The sequence below is a fragment of the Heptranchias perlo genome, chromosome 13, assembly GCF_035084215.1.
Source record: "Heptranchias perlo isolate sHepPer1 chromosome 13, sHepPer1.hap1, whole genome shotgun sequence".
NCBI classification, from domain to species: domain Eukaryota; kingdom Metazoa; phylum Chordata; class Chondrichthyes; order Hexanchiformes; family Hexanchidae; genus Heptranchias; species Heptranchias perlo.
Window position 1 is genome coordinate 3,645,465 of NC_090337.1, and position 22,659 is coordinate 3,668,123.

The window sequence follows — 22,659 nt, forward strand, 5'->3', positions numbered from 1 at the left end:
ACAGGAGCCTTGGCCGATATGCTATTTCCTGATGCAGAGGTGATGAGGCCAATTATAGCACCCATTGTAGCTGAAACCAGCACACATGCAGGATTAAACCGGGGGCCTTCCTGGTCAAGTATGGCTCAACTACTCAGTCTATGAACTGGTCGAGCCATTGGAAGAGCTCACTTTTTGTTGTGATTCTTTATCCATTTGGAGGGGCAGTTGAATCTGAGGAGCCAGCCTGAGAACTTTAAAATGCGTCAGTCCTTACCCATTTGTGACTCCAGTCCCACACCAACGTGGTTGACTCTTAATTATTCTATGAAGTGGCTTAGCAAGACATTCAGTTGTACCAGCAGTTCAAGAAGAAGGCCCACCACCACCTCTCAGGGCAACTTGGGATGGACAATTAATGCAAGCCTTGCCAGTGATGCCCATAACCCGAGAATAAAAAATAATCTAGGTGTGCAGAAAAATGGGAGTAAAATTTAGTATGGGCAAGCGTAAAGTACCGCACATTGGGAGAAAAAAATGGGTGACATGTGTACTCCATAAACGGAGTTAAAATAGCAGAGGATGAAGTGGGAAGAGATCTTAGGGCTTTAAGTAGATAAACTATTCAATGGCCTGGATTTTATGATCAGGTCTGTCTGATTTACAGGCATAAATTGGGCAATGCTCTTAGGAAAGGTGGATGGAAGCTTGTAATGTTGGATCTCAACCTACTTTACATCACATGAAATTTCCTGTGAGTGGGGAACACTGGCATTGGATGTGCCGGCCTCAAACAGGTGGCAGTTTCATTCACACCATTATTCTATGGTTGGGCATGTAGGACAAGTAATCATGCCCATGTGAGATGGGCATCAGGGTTGCTAGGTAATGGTAAATATACAGAAAGTCATGCAGAGGACAAAGCCATGTTAAGCTAAGTGTCCTTCAGTCGCTTCTTGCAACTGCTACCAATGGGCTTTCCAACAGGAATCCCCTTATCTGAAGTGTTTGGAAGAAGAAAATAGGAAAGGAGGAGGCCATTCAGCCATTGAGCCAGTTCCATCATTCAACGAGATCATGGCTGATCTGTAGCTCAGCTCCATTTACCCACCTTTGCTCCATATCCCTTAATACCCTTACCCAACAAAAATCTAGCGATCTCAGTTTTGAATTTTTCAATTGACCTCCAACATCAACAGAAGAAGAAAAAGAAGAAGAAAGTAACAATGGATTAATGTCAGACAGGTCAGACTAAATGAGAGGTGTTCTGTGCCCGTTATCAGATACCTGCACACCTGCCTCTACAGACCCCACTATGGCTGGCAATTAGTGCATGTGGAAATTTTCATTCCTAAAGGAGGCTGTGATGCCAGACCCGTGAAGATACATCTATGTCTGTTGAACCATAATATTGGATCCTTCCTCAGAAGTTTCCCAATCAGGATATGTCATGCTTGAAATGGAGCAGCATGAAAGAACCATGTCAGGATGATCGATAGCCAGTGTAGCCTGATTGCCCACCTGCCATGCTAACACCAACTATTTCTGCAGGGATTGCTGAACTTACCAGAAAACAATTTACCCGTTCTATTAGCCTCGGAGAGCTTACAATACAGATTCCTCAGAATTACACCAGAGCTTAAAGAGCTAAATTCTAAGGACAGGTTGCATAAACTTGCTTTGCATCCCTTAAAGAATTTAAAAGGTTGAGGGGTGATCTAATCAAGGTCTTTAAAATGATAACGGGATTCGACAGGGTAGGTACAGAGAAACTATTTCCACTGGTGGTGGAATCCAGAACAAGGGGGCACAATCTTAAAATTAGAACCAGGCCATTCAGGAGTGAAATCAGGAAGCACTTTTCCACACAAAGAGTGGTGGAAATATGGAACTCTCTCCCTCAAAAGGTTGTGGACGCTGGGGGTCAATAGAAATTTTCAAGACTGAGATCAATAGATATTTGTTGGGTAAGACTATCAAGGGTATGGAGTTGAGGTAGAGATCAGCCATGATCTAATTGAATAGTGGAATAGGCTCGAGGGGCTGAATGGCCTCCTCTTGTTCCTATGTACCTATGTAACCCCTGCGGAAATTCTATCCCAGAGAGTTGAGTGAACTTTAGACGGTAAGTGTTCAGTGAGCCGAGGCAGTGTGTGTTGAGTGAGTCTAGAGAGTGAATGTTGATATTCGACTGTGGGGGTAATCGCAGATGAACCTGTCATTACACAACTGGACTTCCCCACACATGCAGATTCCAGGTGACGTCATTGGACAGTGATTAGGAGTGGGAAGGCCGGTTAATTTTTTCTCTCCTTAGGCCCAGGGCCACTGAGGCAAACTGTATTACCCCAAGTACGGCCTCAGTTGAGATCAGCTAACTCGGCATGGACCAGGGATCAAGCCTGGCATCTTGTGGCCTTTGTGACTTGGCACTACACCACCACCCAGTTACCCGCAGGGCCATTGGACACATATCTAACAACTGCGCGACCTAAAAAGAAGAAACGGGGTGATATTGGTAATAAAAACAAAAAATGCTGGAAATACTCAGTAAGTCAGGCAGCATCTGTGGAGAAAGAAAGAAACAGAGTTAATGTTCCAGGTCGATGACCTTTCGTCAGAACTGGAAGAAGTTAAAGATTTAATAATTTTTAAGTGAGTACAGAGCCAGGGAAAGGGGGTTGTGGGCGGGGGGAGTTAACGGGGTGGTGTTAGAGGAAGGGGAGGAAAGAGCAAAAGGGAAGGTCTGTGATAGAATGGAGGACAGGAGTGATTAAATGACAAAAGGGATGATGGTTCAAGGCAAGGAGGGTGGTACATGAGGAAAAACTTCTTTATGATCTGGAAAGCACTGACTGAAAGGATGGTGGAAGCAGATTCCATTGTGGCTTTCAAAACGGAATTGGATAAATACTTGAAGGGAAAAAATTTGGAGGGCTACGGGTAAAGAGCAGGGGAATGCGACTAACTGGATTGCTCTTATGAAGAGCCGGCACAGGTTCGATGGGCCGAATGGCCTCCTGTGCTGTAACAATTCTATGATTCTATGAGTCTAAGTAAAGAAACAAAAGATGGGTCTAGAGGAGCTGTAAATGGCAACAACAGAACCATTACCAGCACCTGCTGTTCAAAAAAATGGGAGCAATGGTTATGATCTGAAGTTATTGAAATCAATGTTGAGTCCAGAAGGTTGTAAAGTGTCTAATCGAAAGATGAGGTGCTGTTCCTCGAGCTTACATTGAAACAGTGTAGGAGGCCGAGAACAGGGAGGTCGGAGTGGGACTGGGATGGAGAATTAAACTGGCAAGTGACCAGAAGCTCAGGGTCACGCTTGTGGACTGAATGGAGGTGTTCAGCAAAGCGATCACCCATTCGGCATTTGGTTTCTCCAATGTAGAGGATCGTGAGCAGCGAATAGAGTATAACTAAATTGAAAGAAGTACAAGTAAATTGCTGTTTCACCTAGAAGGAGTGTTTGGGGTTCTGGATGGTGGAAAGGAAAGAGGTGAAAAAGCAGGTGTAGCATCTCCAGTGCTTGTATGGGAAGGTGCCGTGGGGAGGAGGGTGGGTGTTGACGATGATGGAAGAGTGGACCAGGGTGTTGCAGAGGGAGCGGCCCCTTCAGAATGCTGAAAGGGGAGGGGAAGATGTGTTTAGTGGTGGGATCGCGCTGGAGGTGGCGGAAATGGCAGAGGATGATACGTTGAATGTGGAGGCTGGTGGGGTGGAAGGTGCGGACAAGTGGGACCCTATCATGGTTCTATGAGGGAGGAGAAGGGCTGAGGTCAGAAATGTGGGAAATGGGACGGATGTGGTTGAGGGCCCTGTCAACTAGTGTGGAGGGGAATCCTCGGTTGAGGAAAAAGGAAAACATATTAGGTGTGGAAAGTGGCATTGTCAGAACAGATGCGACAGAGATGGAGAAACTGGGAGAATGGAATCGAGTCCTTACAGCAAATGGGGTGGGAGGAAGTGTTATCAAGGTAGGTGTGGGAGTCGATGGACTGAAACTGATCTCGGGCGGTGGCACAAAATGGACAATAACGAATCAGTTGCCCATTTTACACCCCGCCCTATTTACACCACCCGTTTTACACCCTGCCCGTTTTACACCCTGCCCGTTTTACACCCTGCCCGTTTTACCCCTTTCCCAATCTTGTTCTGCATTGAAGTCAGTGGAAAAGAAAATCTGTTGGGGTATAACACGGGAATTTGATTCGCTATCACCCATTTTGCTCTACTGCCCAAGACCAATTTCACCCCAAAAGATACAAATGCATTTGAAAGATTGAGACCACCAGTAAATTTACAGACTGAGAACCAATTCAGAGATTTACTACTGTACCTTATGTAGGAAACTATTCAATGAGAGCACTTTAACCTGGATTGAATCTGGTACCTCCCAGTTTACAGAAGCTGTTTATTGTCATCTGAATGTGGTCAGGTGGAAATCCCTTCAGTTTGCTGTGTCCAAAAACCCAGAAGAACATCCTATACCCATTGGACAAAAATATTTACCTGGAATTACTCAGGTAGAAATAATACTTTATGGTAATCATCTCACAAACTCCCTAGTATGGTACACAAGAAGATCGATGAGAGAGGGGAAAATATATTTTTATGTATTTCTGTCTCAGGGGCTAGAAGTAGATCATTTGGGATTGAACCAAACTGTACTTTGAAATCCCCACTGTCTCATCTATCTATTGGGTCTGTATAAGCGCCAGATATATAAGATAATGTATCCATTTTAACAGGTTGCTTGCCTTTATGGGTCATGCAATGTATTGGCAATTCTCTTTAGTCATTCTGCACGCTATACTCGTGCCCCGATCCAAAGCAACTGGAGTATGCAAGCTACAAGAACACTTTGTTTCGCCGGGGATAGCACAGGACAGCGACATAACAATTGGAGGAATGTTCCCTGTTAGTTTGTATGTTAATGTGCCAAATCTTCACTACACGACAAAGCCTGACCAGCTACGCTGCACAGGGTGAGTCAATGTACGTTTGATGGTGCATATACTTTATAGTTTCTTCACTGGCTCACCTGGGAAACAACACATTTTTTATTATTGATGAAGGGACAAGATCCACAATGCAGGGCAGCACCAGGGTTGGGAAGAGTAGGAGAGAAGACTAAATAAATCAGGAGAAGTGGCGTGGATCGGAAGTTGAATTTTACCCCCATAGTATTTGGACGGAAGCGAAAATTGGGACAGGCAAGGAGTTCTCCAGCTTTAGGATCCTGGGAATGAGTTAGAGTAAGAGACTGTGTGAGGAGATTTGATTTTTACATGTGAGGATACAGGGAGAAGGAAGAGTATGGGACAAGATATTTGGAGCCTAGGACGGACATGGGAGGAAACTTCTGAGGAGTGATGAGCATAATGGTACTGATAAAATAGGGAGAGAGAAGATACTAATATTTAATGAATGAGTTTCAATTCATTCTCTGAAAAATGTGATTTTCAGTTTCAGTCACAATTACGTAAATTTTCTTTTCTGACAAAAATCGGCTATTAATTATTTTCTGTTATATATTTGTAATGTATTAATATTGTTGCTTTTTCTTTCAAAGTCCAGAGGACAGAGATACAGTGATTGGCTGTCTGGAAGAATATATCGGGAAGAGTGTGTAAACTATTCCCTAACTCAGGGGTAGTATATTTAATCTGTGTGATTATTGATAGTGAGATTGCGGGGGTAAAATTCAGCATCAGTGGGGCGCAAATCAAATGGTAAAGTACCAATCACTCGTTACACACCTACTCGCCCGCACGATCGTCTGTTACACACCTACTCGCCCGCACGATCGTCTGTTACACACCTACTCGCCCGCACGATCGTCTGTTACACACCTACTCGCCTGCACGATCGTCTGTTACACACCTACTCGCCCGCACGATCGTCTGTTACACACCCACTCGCCTGCACGATCGTCTGTTACACACCTACTCGCCTGCACGATCGTCTGTTACACACCTACTCGACCGCACGATCGTCTGTTACACACCTACTCGTCCGCACAATTGCCCGTTACACGCCCGCTCATTATTTCTTTCTGTTGACTTCAATAGAAAGGGAAACCAGGCGGTGTATAACTGGCGGCCAATCCACTACTGGTCGTTTTACACCCTACGTAAGCTTTAATTTTACCCCCTTTGTCTCCCCTTGCTTTATCAACCTGCATAATACACCCATCTGACAGGTGGGTGACCTCCTCTCGACTCTCTAGCGCCCGGGTGTTCGGTGGTGTGTGAGGGCGGCAGTGGATAGCTGTGTCCCAAGCTGCAATTTTAATCTAACCCACCCAGCGGGAATGAGATGGGTGCTGGACAGATGGTCATTTTAAGTCCCGCCTGATTTTACATGGGGTGTAAAATGGGCATCCGACCCGAACCCATCCTGTTCCCACCGGGCATGTTAGGTTAAAACCGGGGCTTGAATTTCCTCCCCTACAACCAATCCACCAGCTCCACTTCCCTGTTCAGCTTCGTACGTGAAGAATGATCATTTCAATGGTGTAGTGGAGACAAGTGAACTGATGTCCAAGCAACAGTTAGCACTTTGGAGAGACAACGGGAGAAACCTAAGAAAAACAGAGTTGTTGACCGGAGGTCACCGGTTACGGTTACTGGCTTAGTACACAGAGGAGAAGAGTCAATTCTCTCTTAACTCTCAATTCACTTTATTCACACCTTTAGATCATATACATATAGCTTATACATCTGGTTAGATATAGGCATACAGTTTACACCAGGTTATACAGTCTTATACCCAAACTAAGATCTAAACGCACACCCACTAGGTTTCTCTGACACTCCCTGAGTGGTCACAGAATATAAAGGATAATACCCGAGAAGGAGAGCTGACACTGGCCAGGCGTACTGTTTTCTCTCTCTCTCGACGTCGTCTCTACATCCCTGACGAAGGGTCTTCCACTTCTGCGATGGTTGGTCTCCAGAGTCTTCGCTCTGGCTCCATGCCCCAGATCCTTCATTCTTATTCCGAATCTTATCTCTTCAGGCTGTGCTGTCTCTCTCCCTTTGGTTTAGGCCTGCTCGCTTTTGCCTGGGTCTTCTCCTCATTGGCTCTGTCCCAAGGACTTAGGTAGCATTACCTCATTACTCCTTTTCTAAATAAGGACTTGTGTCTTATCACATTTCCTTTGTCTTTCACAAAACTTGGTTAATTCAAACCGGTTCCAGGCAGCTGAGGCCAGGACTGAACTCAGGTTACTTTAGCTCAAAAGTCGTTCCTGCTTGTGTGTATCAGCAGCCGACGTCTCAGGTTACCGCAGCCCCTAGCCAACAGAGTGGATAGTCACTAACAGAAATTGAAAATAAATATCCAAGGCCATGATCTATAATCTGCCCAGATTTGGAGGCCGAACTCCTTGATAAACAAACATATTCAAGTTATTCAGAAAAACCTCCCAAATGAGATGTGCTGTGGTCCCTTACACTTTGTGCTTTCTGATGATCAGTATGAGAATGCATGGGAAGCCCATGTATCAGGTGATCTAAGTTAGATAAAGCACTTCATTTGGAAGTTACAACATTAAAATATTCAAGAGTTAAAAGCAGAAAATTAAAGTTGTGAAAGTCAGCAGGAAGCTACTCATCGATGGACTGTCTGAAGGAGCTGAAGGTTATTTTCATTGTGTTGATGGCAGAAGCTAATGTTTACTTTGTTCTGCCAGATCTCCTCTAATCAGATTGAAGGGAGAGAATAGAAACAGAGACAGAAACAGCCAGAGAGAGAGAGACAAATAGAAGAAAAAGGGAGAGATAGAGAGATAGAGAAAACGAGAAGAGAGAGATTGAGAGATAAAATCACACAGCGTCAGTGAGATGAATGAAGAGACACAGAAAAAGAGACAAAAAAGAGAATGACACACACAGTCGGAGAGAGTGAGAGGCAATGAGAGAGTAAAACAAAGAGTGAGAGAGGTACACACAACCATAGAGACAGACAGCGAGGCACAGAAACAATGAGATCGTAGGATAGTTTTGGCATGAAGAAGACCCTTTGACCAACTCAATCCCATCTGTTCCAGCGATCGATAAACCTTTGTGTAGATAAATACTTCTTCTCTGTCCTAAATCTACCCTTCCCACTCCGAGCCTCTGCTCCCTTCTCCCGTTGCCCTGGAGTATTTAAAGTTATTGGGTGAGGTTGACTTTATCCCACTCAGTGCCTCTGAAGTGGCCTAGAATGTCACTCAATTGTATCAAACTCAGGGCAACTACAGGTAGGGAATAAAAGACAAACTTGCAGTTGACGCTCACATTCCGAAAATGAATTACATAAAAAGAGTCAGACAAGAGCACAGACACGGTCACAGAGTGAGACACCTCATTTTACTGACTAGGTTGAAGGTTCCAAATAAGGCGTTTGCTTCAATTATGTAACTCCCAGTGATACGTCACTGACATTTGTCCTACGGTTGATTTACGCAGAAACATATTGGGGTAAATTATCGGAGTCACTGCTTCTGACGCTGATCGGATCGGAGGTCAGGGGGCTGATTTGCTGTGCGTCCGATTTTCCGATTAATAATTAATCGCCCGGTTGTCCCATCAAACAAGGTTGGCCACCGCGAGTACCAATTCATTCAAATCATTCCATTGTATTTAAGGCGTTCTCAAATATATAATAGACAATTAGCTCCACGCTTCAAAAGGACTACAGGAACATTGTAAAAAATTATTGCTGTGTAGTTGCTTAAAATATTGGCAATTTCTGGTTTCAAATCATTAATCAAACAACAAATGCTTAAAAATCAATCAACGGATGGATATCTGTGCCTGTGATACCGGGATTAATGTTTGTCGGACAGGTTTGATTTCAGAGCCTTTCGCTGGTTACAGACGATGATCTTTACCATTGAGGAAATAAACAAAGAGCCGACGATTTTGCCCAATATCACTCTGGGCTATAAGGTATACGACACTTGTGATATCTACTCCCTGAGAGCAGCTATGACATTTCTCAGTGGCGGTGAAGAGGAAATTTCCACGAGCACCTGCCGTGGAGCGGAATCTGTTCCAGCAATAATCGGTGAAGCCGGATCTCTTCAGTCCAGTATCATTGCGAGCACAACAGGACCGTTCCAGATTCCCATTGTAAGCTTTTCCCGCTTTTCATCTCTTTCCCCTTTATCTTTTTCTTTTTTTTCTATGCCAATTTTCTCTCTTGCTCTACTGTGTGTATTAACGCATTGTTGTGGCAGCAACGTGCATTTATAGAGCTCCTTTAAGGTGGTTAAACCGTCCCAAGGCGCTTCACAGGTGCGATTATCAGACAAAACATTGGCACCAAACCGCATAAAGAGATATTAAAGAGGTAGGTTTTAAGGAGGGTCTTAAAGGAAGCGAGAAAGGTAAAGAGGTTTAGAGAGGGAATTCCTGAGCTTAGGGCCTAGGCTGCTGAAAACATGGCTGCCAATAATGAGGGATGAAAATCGGAGATGCACAAGAGGCCAGAATTGGGCATGATTCCTTAGGCACTGGTGACCTTCCTATATGTCACCCAAGTGATAGTTATTCAACTGTGTGTTTTAGACTATTTAACTATGGTAGGTGTCACAGTCAAGCCTGGCCTCCTCCTCACCTGATGTCAACACACACACACAATAACTCCACCAAAAGGGAACTTGATAAATGTCTGATTGGGTATCAGGTTGGTGGTTATATGCCGAGATAACCAAATACTCTAGGGGAAAGGGGAGCTCCTGTACTGTTGGGTTTGGGGGAGGCTGGGTGAACTGTTTGTGGATAGTAACGGACCAGGGCTGAATAATAAGGATATAGGAAAGCAGCAGTTTTCATTAGGACAGAGCAGATTTATTTGGTAGAATTATTTAAAAATATAAAGGGATGGGACAGAATAGAGAGAAACAGACTGGGGTAGATGTTGACTTCGTGCGATAGTGTAAAACGGGTGATAGCGAATCGGCAGCCCGTTTCACATTTCCCCAATGTTATTTCCATTGATCATTGATCGGCCCTGCATTAGTGAACCTCAATTCCGCACCATGGGTCTGGCTGGGTTCTGCATGATTGGCCCCACTCCTCAACTATGGACCATGGTCCTGGACGATGGGCCGGTGTCCTGGACGATTGACCCCAGTCCTGGACTCTTACTCCACTCCTAGACTATGCGCATGGGTCTTCACCGTGGCCTCTCAATGAAAAATAAAGTCACATCCTTTCCTTTCTCCCAGATCAGTTACTTCTCTACTTGTACCTGTTTGAGCGACAAGCGTAAATATCCGGCATTTTTCCGAACAGCGCCCAGCGATTACTTTCAGACCAAGGCCTTGGCGCAACTTGTGAAACACTTTGGCTGGACCTGGATTGGAGCTCTTGGTAATGACGATGACTACGGGAGATTTGGAATTCAGCAATTCATCCAACAAGTCACTAACTTTGGCGCTTGTATCGCTTTCTCATACATTGTGCCCAAGATTTACAACGCGGAGAAGATATCCCAAATGGTGAATGCTATAAAAAGATCATCTGCTAAGGTCATTGTCGTGTTCACCCCCGAGAGGGAAATGCTTCAGTTGATAGAAGAGATCGCCCGGCAGAATGTCACTGGAATCCAGTGGCTCGCCAGTGAAGCGTGGGTCACTGGAGCTGTGCTTTTTACCGACCAGTTCCTACCATACTTGGAAGGAGCGATTGGCTTTTCGTTTCGCAGAGCGGAAATTCCTGGGCTCCGAGAATTCCTTCTCCGAGTGAAACCTTCCCCGCATGAAAGCGACAACTATGTTAACGTGTTCTGGGAGGAGCTGTTTGACTGTAAGTTTAAAGGGCCGGAAAATATCACCGAAGGTGAAACTTTAGGAGCCCGTTTATGCACAGGATCAGAGAGTCTGGAAGGAGTGAATACCATATATTCTGATACCTCACAACTGAGGGTCTCGTACAACGTGTACAAAGGAATATATGCCATTGCCCACGCACTGAGTCGTTTAAACTTATGTGAGAGTGGTAAGGGACCTTTCGTGAACAACAGTTGTGCAAGTATACACAACTTTGAACCGTGGCAGGTGAGCATCTTATGTAAAATGCCTCGAGAAAAGCTCCTTTTTTATTGGACATTGGCTGAGAAGATGAGTCGACATCATTAAATAAATTTAAAACAGAAATAGACAGTTTCCTAGAAGTAAAGGGAATTAGGGGTTACGGGGAGCGGGCAGGAAATTGGACATGAATTTAGATTTGAGGTTAGGATCAGATCAGCCATGATCTTATTGAATGGCGGAGCAGGCTCGAGGGGCCGATTGGCCTACTCCTGCTCCTATTTCTTATGTTCTTATGTAAATCTATCAAAAAAAGAGCATGTTCGCTCAATGGGACTTTTCCTGCTCCCTAGTGCTCAAAGACTGGGCCCCGAAGTTCCAGTAGGCTTCTCTGGTCTCCCTTAGAGTGGAGACGGTTAAGGGGAGACCTAATGGAGGGGTTATGGACCAAATGAGGGGTTGTGATCGAACAAGTGACACAAAACTTGGAAGTGTAGTGAACAGTGAGGAGGATATAGGCAGGCTGGTGGAATGGGCTGACACGAGGCTGATGAAATTTAACACAGAAAAATACCAAGTGTCACATTTCAGTCGGAAGAATCAGGAGAGGCAATATAAACTAGAGGGTACAATTCTAAAAGGGGTGCAGGAACAGAGAGATCTGCGGGTATAAGTGCACAAATCGATGAAAGTGGCAGGGCAGGTTGTGAAAGCAGTTAAAAAAGCATACGGGATCCTGGGCTTTATAAATAGAGGCATAGAGTACAAAAGCAAGGAAGTCATAATGAACCTTTACAAAACACTGGTTCGACCACAACTGGATTATTGTGTCCAGTTCTGGGCACCGCACTTTAGGAAAGATGCAAAGGCCTTAGAGAGAGTGCAGAAAAGATTTACTAGAATGATTGCAGGGATGAGGGACTTTAGTTACATGGATAGACTGGAGAAGCTGGGGTTATTCTCCTTGGAACAGAGAAGATTTAGAGGAAATTTGATAGAGGTATTTAAAATCATGAAGGGTCTAGACAGAGTAGATGGAGAGAAACTGTTCCCATTGGCAGAAGGGTCAAGAACCAGAGGACATAGATTTAAGGTGATTGGCAAAAGAACCAAAGGTGACATGAGGAAAAACTTTTTTACACAGCGAGTGGTTATGATCTGGAATGCACTGCCCGAGGGGGTGGTGGAGGCAGATTCAATCGTAGCCTTCAAAAGGGAACTGGATAAGTACTTGAAAGGAAAAATGAGCAAAGATTGGATAGAATTGGGCTTTTCAGCCTGGAAAGGAAGCGTCTGAGAAGTGATTTATAAAGCTGTCTAAGATTGTTAAGGATATGGAAAAAGTTAACCTGGAATATTACTTTAAATTAATTTGTGAGATTAGAACTAAGGGATGCAGATTCAAGCTGATAAAAGATAATTTTTGGTTTATTGTAACATTTTTCTTCACACAAAGAGTGATCAATGTGTGCAGTACATTTACTGATAGATAGATAGTGAGGTAAAGATCCTGGAATCATGTAAGAATAAATTATAGATTGCAATGGGAATCAGGAACGTTGAAACCTCTCCAGGTGGATAAATTAAGATGGACGGAATGGCCTCCCTCATCCACAATTATCTTATTATCAAGAGGGAATGGATAATGGACACCAGCTTAGGGGTTTTAAATGCCATTAGGCTGTAGGATGAAGGGAAGACTGAAGGAAGGAAGGAATGACTGGTCTTGAGGGACCAACAGCATCAGAAGTTCAGGACGTTTCAATCTGCTTCCTAGCTTTCATGGGTATGGTAGTATAATAGTTATGTTACTGGACTAGTAATCCAGAGAACATGAGTTGAAATCCCACCGTAGCAGTTTGAGAATTCTGGAAATAAAAATCTGATATCAGTAAAAGTGACCATGAAGTTATTGGATTGTCATAAAAAAAACAACTAATTTACTAATATCCTTCAGGGAAGGAAATCTGCCATCTTTACCCAGTCTGGGCCTATATGTGACTCCTAGTCCCATACCAATGTGGTTGTGCCTTAACAGCACTCTGAAGTGGCCTGGCAAGTCAATCAGTTGCATCAAACCACTACCCAGTGGTTCAAGAAGAAGGCCCACCGCCTTTTCAGGACAACTAGGGACGGGCAATAAATGCTGGCCTTGCCAGTAACACTCACATCTTGAGGATTAATTTAAAAATGGCTTGGTCAGATGGAGAAGAAAGAGATAGATTGAGAGTGATGATGAAAGAAAGAGGATGGATATGAGCAAATAATAAAAATAAAGTATGGAGTCATATGTATTAAAATGGCCTTGTTTTCTGCATTTTTGACACATTATCCTGTTCTGCTCATTCAGCTCCTGCATTATCTGAAAGAAGTCAGATTCACCGACCAGTTTGGAGGAGAAGTAGGTTTTGATGAAAATGGAGATGCTATTGCATCATATGACATGATTAACTGTCAGAGAGGTGCCAGTGGTAATGTTGAGTATGTCCAAGTTGGTCGTTTTGATGCGTTCGCACCCCCAGGACAGGAACTTTCTCTGGAGGAACATTCCATTGTTTGGACTGGTGGCAAAATTCAGGTGTGAGGAGGACAGTGGAAACCTTTTGTCCAATATCTAAAAGAACCACAATGAACTCAATAGTTAATTGGTCACAATGTGCTAATTGTTTAATTGGTCATGGAGTGCTCAATGGTTAATTGGTTATAATGTGCTCAAAAGTTAATTAGTCACCATGTGTTTAAATAGTTAATTAGGATCCTCTGGGGAAGAGTGATCATAATATGATAGAATATAGCAAAGGCTATGGGCCCTGACAACATCCCAGCTGTAGTGCTGAAGACTTGTGCTCCAGAACTAGCTGCGCCTCTAGCCAAGCTGTTCCAGTACAGCTACAACACTGGCATCCACCCGACAATGTGGAAAATTGCCCAGGTATGTACTGTCCACAAAAAGCAGGACAAATCCAATCCGGCCAATTACCGCCCCATCAGTCTACTCTCAATCATCAGCAAAGTGATGGAAGGTGTCGTCGACAGTGCTATCAAGCGGCACTTACTCACCAATAACCTGCTCACCGATGCTCAGTTTGGGTTCCGCCAGGACCACTCGGCTCCAGACCTCATTACAGCCTTGGTCCAAACATGGACAAAAGAGCTGAATTCCAGAGGTGAGGTGAGAGTGACTGCCCTTGACATCAAGGCAGCATTTGACCGAGTTCCATTCGCAACCCCTCAAATAATGAAGCAGTCCGAGCCTGCATGCAGCAAGACCTGGACAACATCCAGGCTTGGGCTCATAAGTGGCAAGTAACATTTGCGCCAGATAAGTGCCAGGCAATGACCATCTCCAACAAGAGAGAGTCTAACCACCTCCCCTTGACATTCAACGGCATTACCATCGCCAAAACCCCCACCATCAACATCCTGGGGGTCACCATTGACCAGAAACTTAACTGGACCAGCCATATAAATACTGTGGCTACGAGAGCAGGTCAGAGGCTGGGTATTCTGCGGCGAGTGACTCACCTCCTGACTCCCCAAAGCCTTTCCACCATCTACAAGGCACAAGTCAGGAGTGTGATGGAATACTCTCCACTTGCCTGGATGAGTGCAGCTCCAACAACACTCAAGAAGCTCGACACCATCCAAGATAAAGCAGCCCGCTTGATTGGCACCCCATCCACCACCCTAAACATTCACTCCCTTCACCACCGGCGCACTGTGGCTGCAGTGTGAACCATCCACAGGATGCACTGCAGCAACTCGCCAAGGCTTCTTCGACAGCACCTCCCAAACCCGCGACCTCTACCACCTAGAAGGACAAGGGCAGCAGGCGCATGGGAACAACACCACCTGCACGTTCCCCTCCAAGTCACACACCATCCCGACTTGGAAATATATCGCCGTTCCTTCATTGTCGCTGGGTCAAAATCCTGGAACTCCCTTCCTAACAGCACTGTGGGAGAACCGTCACCACACGGACTGCAGCGGTTCAAGAAGGCGGCTCACCACCACCTTCTCGAGGGCAATTAGGGATGGGCAATAAATGCCGGCCTTGCCAGCGACGCCCACATCCCGTGAACGAATATAAAAAAAAAAGAATTTTATATTGAGTTTGAGAGTGATATAGTTAAGTCCGAAACTAGCATGTTAAATTTAGCAAGGCCAATTATATAGGTATGAGGGGCGGGTTGGCTAAGGTAGAATGGGAAATTAGATTAAAAGATACGACGGTAGATAAGCAATGGCGAACATGTAAAGAAATAATTTATAATTCCCAGCGAATATACATACCCTTGAGGAATAAAAACTCCACTGGAAAAGTGATCCAACCATGGCTAACTAGAGAAGTTAAGCATAGTATTAGATTAAAAGAAGAGGCTTACAATGTTGCCAAAAAGAGTAGAAAGCTTGAGGATTGGGAGGGTTTTACAAATCAGCAAAGGATAACCAAGAAATTGGTAAAGAAGGAGAAAATTGAATATGAGAGTAAACCAACAAGAAATGTAAAAACAGATTGTAAGAGCTTCTACAAGTATATAAAAAGGAAGAGATTAGCGAAAGAAAATTTGGGTCCCTTCGAGGCTGAGACAGGAGAAATTATAAAAGGGAATAAGGAAATGGCAGCAACGTTAAACAAACATTTTCTATCTGTCTTCACGGTAGAAGACACAAAAAACATATCGGAAATATTGGGGAACCAAGGATCCAATGAGATGGAGGAAGTTAAAGTAATTAAGATTAGTAAAGAAAATGTTTTAGAAAAATTAAAGGGACTAAAAGCCGACAAATCCCCTACACCCTAGGGTTTTAAGAGGTGGCTGCAGAGATAGTGGATGCATTGGTTTTGATCTTCCAGAATTCCCTAGATTCTAGAATGGACCCTGTGGATTGGAAGGTAGAAAATGTAACCCCACTATTCAAGAAAGGAGGGATGAGAAAACAGGGAACTATAGGCCATGCAGCCTGACATCAGTAGTAGGGAATATGCTAGAATCTATTATTAAGGACCTAGTAACATGCCACTTAGAAAATCATAATATGATTAGGCAGAGTCAACATGGTTTTAAGAAGGGAATCATGTTTGACAAATCTATTAGAGCTTTTTTGGGGGTATAACTAGCAGGATAGTTAAGGGGGAAACCAGTGGATATAGTATATTTCGATTTTCAAAAGGCATTCGATACGGTGGCACAAAAGACGTTGTTACACCAGGTAAGGGCTCATGAGATTTGGGGTAATATATTAGCATGGATTGAGGATTGTTTAACAGACAGAAAACAGAGAGTAGGATTAAACGGGTCATTTTCAGGTTGGCAGGCTGTAACTAGTGGGGTGCCACAAGGATCAGTGCTTGGGCCTCAGCTATTTACAATCTATATTAATGAATTAGATGAAGGGACTGAGTGTAGTGTATGCAAGTTTGCTGATGATAAAAAGCTAGGTGGGAAAGTAAGCTGTGAGGAGGACACAAAGAGTCTGCAAAGGGATGTAGGCAGGTTAAGTGAATGGGCAAGAAGGTGTCAGATGGAGTATAATGTGGGGAAATGTGAGGTTATTCACTTTGGTAGGAAGAATAGAAAAACAGAATATTTTTTAAATGGTGAAAAACTTTTAAATGTTGGTGTTCAGAGGGATTTGGGCATCCTTGTACATGAAACACAACAAGTTAACATGAATGTACAGCGAGCAATTAGGAAGGCAAATGATATGTTGGCCTTTATGGCAAGGGGGTTGGAGTACAAGAGTAAGGAAATCTTGCTGCATTTGTACAGGTCTTTGGTGGACTCCACACCTGGAGTACTGTGTACTGTTTTGATCTCCTCACCTAAGGAAGGATATGCTTGCCTTAGAGGCGGTGCAACAAAGGTTCACTAGATTAATTCCTGGGATGAGAGGGTTGTACTATGAGGAGAGATTGAGTGAAATTGGCCAATACTCTCTGTAGTTTAGAAGAATGAGAGGTGATCTCATTGAAACATATAAGATTCTAAGAGGGGGTAGATTCTGAGAGGATGTTTCCCTTGGCTGCAGAGTCTAGAACTTGGAGACAGTCTCAGGATAAGGGATCAGACATTTAGGACTGAGATGAGGAGGAATTTCTTCACTCAGAGGCTTGTGAATATTTGGAATTCTCTACCCCAGAGGGCTGTGGATGCTCAATCATTGAGTATATTCAAGACTGAGGAATCAAGGGATATAGGGATCAGTCAAGAAAGTGGATTTGAGGTCAAAGATCAGCCATGATCTTATTGAATGGTGGAGCAGGGTCGAGGGGCCGTATGGCCTACTCCTGCTCCTATTTCTGATGTGATATAACTATGTTCTTATAGTCTATGTGCTCAATGGTTAATCAGACACTATGTACTCAGTAGTTAATTAGTCACGATGTGCTCAATGGTTAATTGGTCACAATGTGATCAATAGTTAGTCACAATATGCTCAATTCTTAATCAGTCACAATGTGCTGAATGGTTAATTAATTACCATATGCTCAATAGTTAATTTGATTACTGCTGGACACACCACCATTTTCAGTCCATGTGTTTCCAGTGGACTATCTCCCGCTGGAAAGCAAATGTGATTGGACGTTGGTTGAGGCTAGGGTTGTGTTCAGCTTTGATGCCCTCTGCGATCAAATAACTGTTCAATAGTCAACGTTTACACATGAAGAATGGGCAGTTGGGTGAGGTATGAGAGGGCAGCCATGGTTCTGGAACCGTATCCCATCATTCTGGAGAGACTGATAGAGAATTGGTGGAGGGGATTAGAAAGAGGGAACCCTCTTAAATATCAAAAGCAAAATACTGTGGATGCTGGAAAACTGAAATAAAAACAGAAAATGCTGGAAAAGCTCAGCAAGTGAGGCAGCATCTGTGGAGAAAGAAACAGAGTTAACGTTTCAGGTCGAAGGCCTATCATCAGAACTTAAATATCAGCCAGTTAGAAAGACTCAAGGCTAAGTTTATCACCCTTTATTTTTGTCTGTCCATTATTATTGGCTTTTTCATGTTAAACATTGAGGGCTGATTGCATCACTGGGCTATTTTGTCTTGTGTTCTTGTGCATAGCCTCCTCGGTCAACGTGCAGTGAAAGCTGCCCCCCTGGGATGAGGAAAGCATCTCGTAATGGTGAACCTCTTTGTTGCTTTGACTGTGTGCCATGTGCCGATGGGGAGATTAGTAATGAAACAGGTAATGCTCACTCATGCAAGTTTGATGTGAAATGCTTGCTTTCACCGTTGTTGTAATAATACAAATATGAACACCAGAATCATAGAAAGGTTACAGTGCGGAAGGAGGCCATTCGGTCCATCGAGTCCATGCAGGCTCTATGCAAGAGCAATCCAGCTAGTCCCACTCCCCCGCCCTTTCCCCGTAGCCCTGCACATTTTTTTCCTTTCAGGTACTTATCCAGTTCCCTTTTGAAAGCCATGATTGAATCTGCCACCACCATCCCCTCGGGCAGTGCATTCCAGATCCTAATCACTCGCTGCTTAAAAAGTTTTCCCTCATGTCACCTTTGGTTCTTTTGCCAGTCACCTTTAATCCATGTCCTCTGGTTCTTGACCCTTCCGCCAATGGGAACAGTTTCTCTCTATCTATTCTGTCTAGACCCTTCATGATTTTAAATACCTCTATCAAATCTCCTCTCAACCTTCTTTGTTCCAAGGAGATCAACCCCAGTTTCTCCTGTCTATCCACGTAACTAAAGTCCCTCATCCCTGGAATCATTCTAGTAATTCTTTTCTGCACCGTCTCTAAGGCCATCACATCTTTCCTAAAGTGCCCAGAACTGGACACAATACTCCAGTTATGGTCGAACCAGAGCTTTATAAAGGTTCATCATGACTTCTTTGCTTTTGTCCTCTCTGCCTCTATTTATAAAGCCCAGGATCCCGTATGCTTTTTTAAACGCTTTCTCAACCTGCCCTGCCACTTTCAACGATTTGTGCACTTGTACCCGCAGATCTCTCTGTTCCTGTACCCCTTTTAGAATTGTGCCCTCTAGTTTATATTGTCTCTCCCTGTTCTTCCTACCAAAATGTACCACTTGGCATTTTTCTGCGTTAAATTTCACCTGCCAAGTGTCTGTTCATTCCACCAGACTGTCTATTTCCTCTTGAAGTCTATCACTATCCTCCTCACTGTTCACTGCATTTCCAAGTTTTGTTTCATCTGCAAATTTTGAAATTGTGCCCTGTACACCCAAGTCCAAGTCACTAATATTTATCAAGAAAAGCAGTGGTCCCAGCATCGACCCCTGGGGAACACCACTGTGCACCTCCCTCCAATCCGAAAATCAACTGTTCACCACTACTCTGCTTCCTGTTACTTAGCCAATTTTGTATCCATTGCTGCTACTACCCCCTTTATTCCATGGGCTTCAGTCTTGATGAGAAGCCTATTATGTGGCACTTTATCAAACGCCTTTTGAAAGTCCATATACACCACATCAAATGCATTGCCTTCATCTACCCTCTCCGTTACCTCATCAAAAAACTCTATCAAGTTAGTTAAACATGATTGGCCTTTAACAAATCCGTTCTGGTTTTCCCTAATCAATCCACACTCATCCAAGTGACTGCTAATTCTGTCCCGGATTATCGTTTCTAAAAGTTTCCCCACCACCGAGGTTAAACTGACTGGCCTATCGTTGCTGGGTTTACCCTTACACCCTTTTTTGAACAAGGGTGTAACATTTGCAATTCTCCAGTCCTCTGGATCCATCCCCGTATGTAATGATGTTTGGAAGATTGTAGCCAGAATCTCCGCAATTCCCATCCTTACTTCCCTCAGCAACCTAGGATGCATCCCATCCAGACCGGGTGACTTATCTACTTTAAGTACAGCTAGTCTTTCTAGTCCCTCCTCTTTATCAATTATTAGCCCATCTAGTATCTCAACTACATCTTCCTTTACTGAGACTCTGGCAGCATCTTCTTCCTTGGTAAAGACAGATGCAAAGTCCTCATTTAGTACCTTGGCCTTGCCCTCTGCCTCCATGAGTAGATCTCCTTTTTGGTCCCTGATTGGACCCACTGCTCCTCTTACTACCCGTTTACTCTTTATATGCCTATAGAAGATGTTTGGATTCCCTTTTATGTTGGCCTCCAGTCTATTCTCATACTTTCTCTTTGCCCCTCTTATTTCCTTTTTCACTTCCCCTCTGAACTTTCTATATTCAGCCTGATTCTCACTTGTGTTATCAACCTGACATCTGTCATATGCCCCTTTTTTCTGCTTCATCTTACTCACTATCTCTTTTGTCATCCAGGGAGCTCTGGCTTTAATTGCCCTACCTTTCTCCCTCATGGGAATATACCGAGACTGAACCTGAACCATCTTTTCCTTAAAGGCCGCCCATTCAAAGTTTATTTTTGAAAGACCTGTGTAAAGAATCATAGAACCTTACAGCTCAGAAGGAGGCCATTCGGCCCATTTAATCTGTGCTGGCTCTTTGAAATACCTATGCAATTAATCCCACTCCTCTGCTCTTTCCCCATAGCCCTGCAATTCTTTTCCTTTTCAAGTATATACCCAATTCCCTTTTGAAAGTTACTATTAAATTTGCTTCCACCACCCTTTCAGACAGTGCATTCCAGATCATAACAACTCGCTGCGTAAAGGCCCATAGTAAAAAACACCACCAGATTCGCAAAGAGTAAGGGAAAAGATTAGGAAGCAGTGATTTGTGACACCAAGCTTGGATCATGAAAGCCTTCAGATTTTAGGATCACAAGACGGATTTGGACGAAGAAAGATCTTTGGCCCATTCCTTCCAAAATACCAACCCTACCATCTTCTCATTGCAGCAAATAGCTGTTTCTTAAAGGAGCCTAGAATATTTTGTTCCTGGAGGAAATGAAGATTAAGGGAAGTGATGGGTTCTGTAGTTTTGAGGTTGTGCTAAAGATTGTTAATCCACCTCTGACCAGCATGGTTTTTCCATCCACAGATTCAGTGGGGTGCACGAAATGCTCTTCAGATGACTGGTCAGATGATGAAAGGACCACGTGCATCCCAAGGGAAATCGAGTACCTTTCCTTTGAAGATGGAACAGGCATTACATTGACGATAATTGCATTGTTGGGAGCCTGTCTAACAGTCGCAGTTATGGCCATTTTCTTTCAATACAGGAATACCCCCATTGTAAAAGCCAACAATTCCGAGCTGAGCTTTCTTCTCCTGAGCTCCTTAGTCCTGTGCTTCCTGTGTTCCATGACATTTATTGGCCGGCCAACGGCCTGGTCATGTATGCTGAGGCACACTGCTTTTGGGGTAATCTTCGTGCTTTGCATCTCTTGCCTACTCGCCAAAACTGTGGTGGTGCTGATGGCATTCAGGGCGACGCTTCCCCAAAGCAACATGATGAGATGGTTTGGAGCCACCCAACAGCGGGCTGTGATCTTTCTCTGCACCTGTGTCCAGATTGGGATCTGTGCCACATGGCTAGCCAGGTCACCCCCGTTCCCATTTAAAAATACCACCTACCAAAGTGCTAAAACCATCCTAGAATGTAACGTTGGCTCGGCGGTGGCCTTCTATACCGTGTTAGGGTACATTAGCTTCTTGTCTTGTATCTGTTTTGTGTTGGCTTTTCTGGCAAGGAAATTGCCCGACAAATTCAATGAGGCTAAATTCATAACCTTCAGCATGTTGATATTTTTTGCAGTGTGGGTGGCCTTTATACCTGCCTACATCAGCTCACCCGGCAAATACACGGTAGCGGTGGAGATCTTTGCCATTTTGTCATCAAGCTTTGGGCTCCTTCTGTGTATTTTTGCCCCTAAGTGCTACATAATACTGCTCAAACCAGAGAAGAATACGAAGAAAGTACTCATGGGTAAACGTTAGCACTCGCACGTTAAAATATGCTCATTTTAACCTCATCCGCCCGGTGGAAGTCAGACGGCGTGTAAAGCGGGCGGCCAATCTAAAGGCGTCAATCTCCCACCGGGCAAGTTAAGTTAAAATTACTCTTTATAAAGTATGACCCTTCTCTGTTTTCTTTCTTCTAGACTGGCTTCATATGGAAATGATTTTGAATAGACTGTATTGCATTTACCACAAGGAACATAGATTCTTAACTCTAGAATGTGGGTTTAAATCCAGACTGAAGGGATAAAAGTCTCTACTCGCTGTTGGCTGCAAGGAAAGGAGTTCTAGTTCCCAATGGATTTGGTTCAACAGCCAAAGATTGCCGAATTAGCCAATGATCAGCAATAATTTGGCAAATCTCTTCAGAGAGGAAGATGCAGAAGTGTCACACTGGTGGAGCAAAGGGCGGTCTTCTGAGGTTAGGGTTGAGGCACTTTGGGGAAGGGTTGCTCTGGTCAGAATGGGCAACATTTTCCGGGACCTTGAACCAGCAGAAAGCCGTGGGTGCATTGCTTGCAATTTGCAATCAATAGATGGAAAATCGCAAGCAGTGATTTTCCGATAAGCTGTCCCTTGGGGTAGATCTTAACTTTGTGCGATTGTGTCAAACGAGTTGGCAGTCTGTTTAATATCTCTCCTGGTTTTCATTATCATTGAAGTCAGCTGAAATAAAAATGGGGAGAGAGGTAAAACGGATTGCAGACTCATTTTACACCATCGTACAAAGTCAACATCTACCCCCTTGTGTGTGAGGTCCAACCAAT

The 22,659-nt window shown here is 43.9% G+C and overlaps 1 protein-coding gene across 1 annotated transcript; it reads left to right on the top strand.

The window, feature by feature from the left end:
* The first annotated feature begins 4,827 nt into the window (after positions 1-4,827).
* Positions 4,828-21,871, top strand: LOC137331717 (extracellular calcium-sensing receptor-like). The gene is made up of 6 exons (XM_067995704.1): positions 4,828-4,973; positions 8,825-9,110; positions 10,211-11,041; positions 13,365-13,592; positions 18,085-18,208; positions 20,973-21,871. Exons 1-6 carry the CDS (start codon positions 4,897-4,899, stop codon positions 21,869-21,871), a joined length of 2,445 nt encoding a protein of 814 aa, XP_067851805.1. The 5' UTR covers positions 4,828-4,896.
* The last annotated feature ends 788 nt before the right edge of the window (positions 21,872-22,659 follow it).